The 7286-nt window shown below is 38.8% G+C and overlaps 1 protein-coding gene across 2 annotated transcripts in view; it reads right to left on the bottom strand.

Moving 5' to 3' along the window:
* Positions 1-779: 779 nt before the first annotated feature.
* car15 (carbonic anhydrase 15) overlaps positions 780-7286 on the bottom strand; it is a 29666-nt gene continuing 23159 nt past the window's right edge. For both annotated transcript variants that reach the window (XM_039771867.1, XM_039771868.1), the window contains 4 exons: positions 7128-7220; positions 4222-4288; positions 2467-2633; positions 780-1124 (listed from right to left, as the gene is read on the bottom strand). In XM_039771867.1, coding sequence (XP_039627801.1) covers positions 924-1124; positions 2467-2633; positions 4222-4288; positions 7128-7220 — 528 coding nt within the window. In that variant the 3' untranslated portion in view covers positions 780-923. The remainder of the gene's footprint in view (positions 1125-2466; positions 2634-4221; positions 4289-7127; positions 7221-7286) is intronic.

The raw sequence follows: 7286 nt of genomic DNA, 5'->3' as shown, positions 1-7286 counted from the left end.
TGCAGATTAAATTCATTCATCAGGGTCACAAGTTGTTTTAGTGATGGAGATAGTACTTGAATCATTCCCATTCTCACTCCTAAACCACTAGGTCACGCTGCCTTCCTATGCAAACAAATATATTGATACACATACACATACAACAGTTAATTAGTTTTAGGGGGATGAACAATGTTATCCTCTTAAATCACTTCTTCCCACTTGAAAGGGCAGTCAAATCTTTTGTGTTTGCCAGAGAAGGGAATATCTCAAAAAAATGAAGGAGCCGGGAACTCATTATAGCAAGGCTCAAAGAAGAGGTCAGGTATGAAGAGCACAAGATTTTCCTCTTTCTTTCAATCTTTTATCTGATCTTCCTATTTTGGATCCAGGTAATAACAGCCGTTTTGTTTAGAGGTGTTATATAAAAGACCAAAAGGCAAAATTCACAAATGCACAACTAGATTGGCTTAGAACTAAATATGTTATCTATTGACATTAACAGTATGAGAAATAAACAAATCTCTCTTCCACATAAAACAGGAAACAGTGCAGTTAGGCAAAATATTTTGTTTTGTTGGTGCAAGATTATATAGACATTCATTTATATGTAATACTATTATTAAAACAGTTTGCTTTTTACAGGTTTGCTTTTTACAAATATTCAATTTATATTTATATATTTATATAAATGTGTGTGTACATACATATATATATATATATATATATATATATATATATATATATATATATATATATATATATATATATATATATATATATATATATAAAGTGTGTTATTTTTTTTTTTTTAACAGCATGGCATTGTTGGTTCCTTAAAGTTTTTAAACATATAAAACATCAATTGTTACTACCAATATTGTTAGCAAATAAGCAGATATCCACTCCTTCTGTCCTTCTTCATTTTCTATTTCCTTTTTGTTTCAAACAAGCCTGATTGCCAATACTGACAGAATGGTCAAGAGCAGACTGACAGACGGAGCACTGCAGCTACTATCAGTCGCATCCTTGGATGCAAAGACTTGCCTCTTGTTTAGTTCCTGGACAGGCCGAAAATTTTCTTGCATATTGACTGGGTGTTCCGTGGCAGAGGAAAAAAATATTGAGTTCACAAATGAAGCATACTGAAATGAAATGAAAAACAACAAAGGGTTAAAGATGTGAAGACAGAGGGGACTCAAATGCAATTAACAAAACTAGCTGGATAAAGTGTAGTTCATGTCTCACTAGATGTGGCTGTTCCAGTCTTATAGTCTCCTGCACCTACTTATTTCCCTTATTTTTATTGAATAATTATTGGCATTCATGAAGCATGATAATAAATTTAAAAGAACGCTGGTTCCCACTATATGTCCATGAACCTCCCAGCCTGGTGGTAGTAATTTTGTTTAGGTCATTCACACATCTTTGACCCCACAACTAGCCGCTCAGACTTAAAAACAAGCAAGTAATAACTGGCGGACTTCCTTGCCCTGCACTATTAGAACCTCAAAGGTGGGCTGCTGTATTTAAGTTAACAGTAAAAATTTTAGAACTGGTTTCTTTCTGTCCATTCAGCCAATACTCCTTCTCCATATGGGCAAACATTTTTGTGTGTGGGATTGTACCCTTCACCAATTTCCAATGAAATCACCAATACTAAGCATAAAGCTAATGTTTGGTCAATTGTAAAGCAATGTGAGTGATGATAGTGCTCCACTCTAAGTATAAAAAATTTGAGATAACCTTTTTACTCTATACACACTTGGGGGCTGTAAAGGTGTCATTAAAGTGTTTCCCAACCCTGTTCCTGGGATTGCTGGTTTTCCTTTGAATTCATTTCATAATTGAACATCTTTTCTGACTTTAATGAAAAATACTTTATTTTTGTGTGTCTTAATTTAGTCTACAGTTTCAGAGCTATTTGTTTTTATTTACTCCTGCTAACAAACTTAGAAAATGTGAATTGCTATCACCGCTTCTTATTCAATTCCATTTCAAGTGTCATTGCCATAAATGAGAAAATGGGGCAACGCATAAGAAACAAAATAGCAATGGAAAAACATTATTCATGGAAAATATAATTTTAAAAATGGGCAGATGCTCTTGACACATGTTCTGTAGGCACAGTGGTGACATCAGTGATTTAAATGTGTTACCAATTGTCTGACACTGTCTCCATATATACATTTAAAGTCAGCTGCCTGGCTTTCCTCTTTTACAAGCAATCCATTCTCCAGTGTTCAAACAACATGTTCTTGCTTTGATCATGAATACGAAACTAAATCAGCAAGACATCCGTTTTCTTTCAGTTGCAACTACTGTGCTTTGTCGTACATGTTTTGGCAAATCCATTACTGCATGTTGCATTCTGAGCAACTCTTTTTGATGAGAAATAAAACTAATTAAAGGTTAATGAACAGTCCTAAGATGTACCACCCTTCCCTACTTCTCCTTTAAATAAGGCAGTAACAGATGCATATTTACCTGCTTCTTACTAATAGATATTGGTTCTTCAAAAACCGTCCAGATTACAGCTTCTGAACAGTCAGGTGTGGTGAGAGATCCATAGTAGCGGTAGTATCTGGTTAAAGTTTCTAATGGAGGAAGAAGGCTGTCTAGTCGAAATGTGGAGGCTAATTCCACCTGGTTAGCTGTGACAGAGAGTGAAAAGGAAGGCTGTTAGTAATAAAGCACAAGTCCCACCCACTGTGGCTTCAACAGGTCTGGTATTGTACACCATGAAAGCGAGATGAATCAATCTGACTTTTACATAGTTACTTTTATGGCGCAATCCATTACAATGCATTCTGACCTATGAGAAGCAGTGCTGATATTGAACATTTTCGGTAACATTTCTACATCTATTCATCCATCCTTAGATTCATTCCATTCATGAGAACCACTTTTTCAAATTTGGGGTGTGAACGGAACCCGGGCACAGACAGGCAGACATGTTGTTTTTCCACCACCACACGTTTATTTACAACTATTTACAGAGTCAAAAGTGCACACAAACCCCCAAAGTCCTGGCCACACAACGCCTTATTCTCTTCAGGCCGCCTCCTTGCCTCTTCCAGCAAGCTCATTCCTTCCTTCTCTCCTGACTCCAGCCACGAATGAAGGCAGGTAGCCCTTTTTATTCACACCCGCATGTGTTCCAGGTGCTTCCCGGCAATCTCCCACCGACACGCCCCCGTGTGGCGGAAGTGCCGGCTGTACCCCTGGAAGCACTCCGGGTGTCCCTGCTCCTCTTCCACCCAGCACTTCCTGGTGGGGCGGAAGTGCTGAGGTACAGGGTTACAAAGGCATCGGGGTGCCCCCGGCGGTGACCACGGGCCTCTACAGGGTTGGGCTTCCAAGCCCTCTACCTGTGGCCCCCAAGTGGTCCAAGGTGGGCGCACATCCTCTTCCGGTCCTCCAAGGCATCCCGGCCGGGGCATCCCTAATAGGGGCCATGGCATCAATATGCACAAGGCAGATAGCAGCTTTGGCATTTGTGATTTCATGACAGGTTGCACTCACACTCACACTTTAAGTGACTGACATTGGACCAATACAGATACTCTGAGTAAGGAAAGATATGTTTTAAGGGTGTAGTTTGAAAAATGTAGTATTTGGGGGAAACCGTTTTGAAATAAGATGAATAGATAAGTGATGAAAACTAGATCTAATGTGCATAAATGAAAACATGGTTAACCAGTTTGAGAAACCCAACAGAATCCATCAAAGACAGAAGACGTTTGCTTGGGGTACCTGTTTCCATTTCTGTGTAAATATTTACATTTCTCTTCAAGACCACTGTAACATACACTTAGATTAACACTAACTCACACCAATTTCCACACACACATCTGTAAGATGTACCATAACATTCTCAATCCCACCCAATCAAATTGTGATTTGCTGGAGGTCAGAAAAGGGCCACATAACGCAAGGTCCTGTAAGTCCTGTACAACAGAATAAGGCAATGTTTGGTTATGTGAAGGATGTAGAGGTTGCCAGACTTGATATCAGTATTTATGTCCCCATGGGCTTTCTTTTCCAGTCTGCATAACCAGTCAAGTATATAATCTTAACTATTTGGGCAATCATAAACGTCCATATTAGTAGATGGTGTATGTTCTTCGAGTTAGTTGTGAAGTAAGTCAAGGGCATTATAGTCCTCATATCACGAAAACCAAGCCAGCTGCCTCAAAGCTATACGACTTGATACTGTGCACATGACCAGTTTGTGCTTACCTTTATATGAAACATTTCGCAGAGCTGAAGTGATGGTGGAGTAGTTGGTGTTGTTTTTATCATCTATCTGTGTAAGAACACAATGGATACTTGATTTAGTTATTGTATGCAAACATGCAAATGCAATAGCAAGAGATAAAAACAACTGGTATAAATCCAGCATCTTGCACTCTCTTTATGAATTAGCTACTATATTCAAATTAACTTACAAATTACAAGCACATAGTACATTTGTTTCTGTTGTGTTGGCACTGGGGCTTCTTCTACTCTGTGAAGGACAGCCAGCAACTTTACCTGGCTGGGACACCTCAGTGCCTCTTATTGCCACAGGGTTGTATGGGAATTATTATTTGTCTGCACAACCTTGTTGGGCTCAGTGAATGCTGCCAGGGGAAGGTGTGAGAGCTGCAGAGCCCTACCCTGGGCTTCCACTGCACCTGGAGATCATTCCAGACCTCCCTAACGAACCACCTGGAATTCTCCTGGGTGCGGCTTAAAATGGAGCCAACTCCCTCACAGAGAGAAGCCAGAGTCAAGAGGAGGTGGACAAAGCTTGCCTGTGGAGGTCAAGAACAGAGGGAGACAAGGATGAGGAGGAAGAAGAAGAAAAGTACAGTGCTGCATTGTGTCTTTGGTGCTTAATTGTATTGTGCATTCCTTGGGGCAGTGAGGGAAAGTGCTTCTACACGTAATTAACATTTGCATGTAAAGACTTCTGCCTGTGACTGTTGTGTCAGGTGTTTGGGGAGCCATGTGCCCCCAGGTCTTTACAACCCCTTATTCTGAAAAGACCAATTATTGGGTATTAAAATGACCTTTTGCTTCCCACTATAGGCGTTTGATTAACATAAGACCTCGTTTTCTTTTTGGCACTTACTAGGAAACTCTGCCTACACTAGTAATTTACATTATGAATTTAAAAAGAAAGTGTTGAAAACTCAAGTGTTTTGCTGTTTTTGTGTGCATTTTATGGTAGAAAGCTGGATTTTCAAAAACAAAATGGGACATAGTGTTCTTTAACAATAAAGTTAAGTTTGATGAGTTCTAATCCATTTACCATTTATAATTTTCTTCTCCTCCTATTATCCTTTTATCATTACCCAAGTTACTGCTCCCTAGTCATTCATTTTAGTGGGTGGAAAGACAGGAAACAGCCTTGTCCTGAAAGCCAGGCTCTCACCCTTTAGCCAAATGATGCAGCGCCAAGTCACTGCAGTCAGCAGCATGCAAGAGGTAATAAAATCTCAGTTGCATGAAGGTGGGGTTGGGATGGCCTTGTCTACACTAATATTTGTTTTGGACACTTCTTTGCAGCTCAGTCCACTTTGGCTTTGATTCAACACTGATCAGTAGTTCTAGACTCATGACACACAGAGAAAAGCCAGTGCACGTCGCCATGAGTCTGTGTTGCTAGAAGTGGTGACTGGTGCTTTCTAAAGAACACCTGTTATTGCATCATAGGCCCATAATAGCCAGAGCAGTTTCATCTTACTCTGTCTGCTTTTTGGCAGACATGATTTAGGCAGGTTCAAGGAAAATAGTACAAAGGAAAGTGACATGAAGAAGTGTTAAATACTATATTAGAAACAGATATTTAATATCAAACAATTTTTTACAGACATTTGGAAAGAACTGTACATTCTGTAATGAAAACTGCACTCCCCTGACTCGTGTACAGCCCAAGCATCATTATAGTCTCAGAGATGCAAAAAAGAAGTGGTGTGATCAGGGAAAGGCACCAAAAAGGGCAGTTAATAATTTAAGTCAAAGAGATAGGCAAGAGAACACAAGCTGACTGTCTCAGAACACTTAACAGAGTTGTAGTAATTGAAAGGGTCAATACACTATTGTCTTTTTTTTAATTTTTTAAATTTCTCTAATCCTAAGAAAAGGGCAAAAAGGCAGAACAGACTAGAGAAGAGGTCAGTGACAGGCAAAAGGAACAGAATATCAGAGTAAAGTCAAAAGTAGCAATCATCTAAAACCCAATACACTGAAACAAGAAACATAGTTGAAGAAACACAAGTAAAATGGTCATAAACTATAAAAGAGCTAAATACAAAGATTAAGTCCTTGCTGCATTATCTTAGTAATAAGGGAGTATGTAATGAAGTCACACATAATGGCAACTTCCAATCATGAAACTAGCAACAGATATTATTGGCATAAACAATATACAGTAGCTGCAGATATGCAAAACAAGCAGAAGAAAGCGGCACCCCCAATAAGTTTTTATATTCTAAAGAATAAAAGGTAAACCAGGATCCCAAAACTTGGAATACAACAGTGAGGCTATGTGCAGGAGGAGAATGGATTGCATATTTGCATATTACTCAACCTTGGTGTGGCTCATGTATGCAAGTTACATAGACGCAGTCTCCACCCAGATAAGCATTTAGGTTTTGAATACCAGGCCCATGAGCCAACCATATATTTAATATTGAAAATAGTTGGTTTCTGTTTGTGAAATATGGATAGAAGGGGGATTGTATTTACTGACTGACTGACAGATACAGATGTGGAAAACTGCCAGGTGCCATCTTTTTGATGAATACGTAAATCAGGAGTTGCAGACATGCATGATTTCTGATCCTCGGTCCCAATACCCATAAATGGTTGGACTTATTGTAGAGAATTTCATTCCCTACATTAAAAGTCAATGTAAATGATTTCCTTATGCATGTAGATCTGGCTGCCAGATTTGGAACTGTTCATTTTCGACAGCAAGTATGTGCAACCAACAGTAAAATTTCCAGCAATCACTGAATGCTGTGTAATTAAAAAACAAAATATAATAGAAGGAAACAATAAAAGACCTTAACAGCTGACTTGGTTGAACGTATGTGCTGCATGCCATGTCAGATACAACACAGCAATAGTAGCGTGTTTGAATTTCAAGAACTTACCTTGTACATAAATCCTAGTACTGCTAAGCCAGTTTCATGTTTTTTTGCATCATGTACAGCATCATATTTAGAATTCATGTGGACAATGTGAAGCTGTGAGAAAACAAGCAAAACAATTAACTCTACAGAATTGCCACCACTGCTTTATAGAAATTTTTA

This window comes from Polypterus senegalus, chromosome 12 (assembly GCF_016835505.1).
Source record: "Polypterus senegalus isolate Bchr_013 chromosome 12, ASM1683550v1, whole genome shotgun sequence".
Classification (NCBI taxonomy): Eukaryota; Metazoa; Chordata; class Cladistia; order Polypteriformes; family Polypteridae; genus Polypterus; species Polypterus senegalus.
The sequence above is the reverse complement of the archived record's forward strand: the minus strand, read 5'-3'. Positions and strand labels throughout refer to the sequence as shown.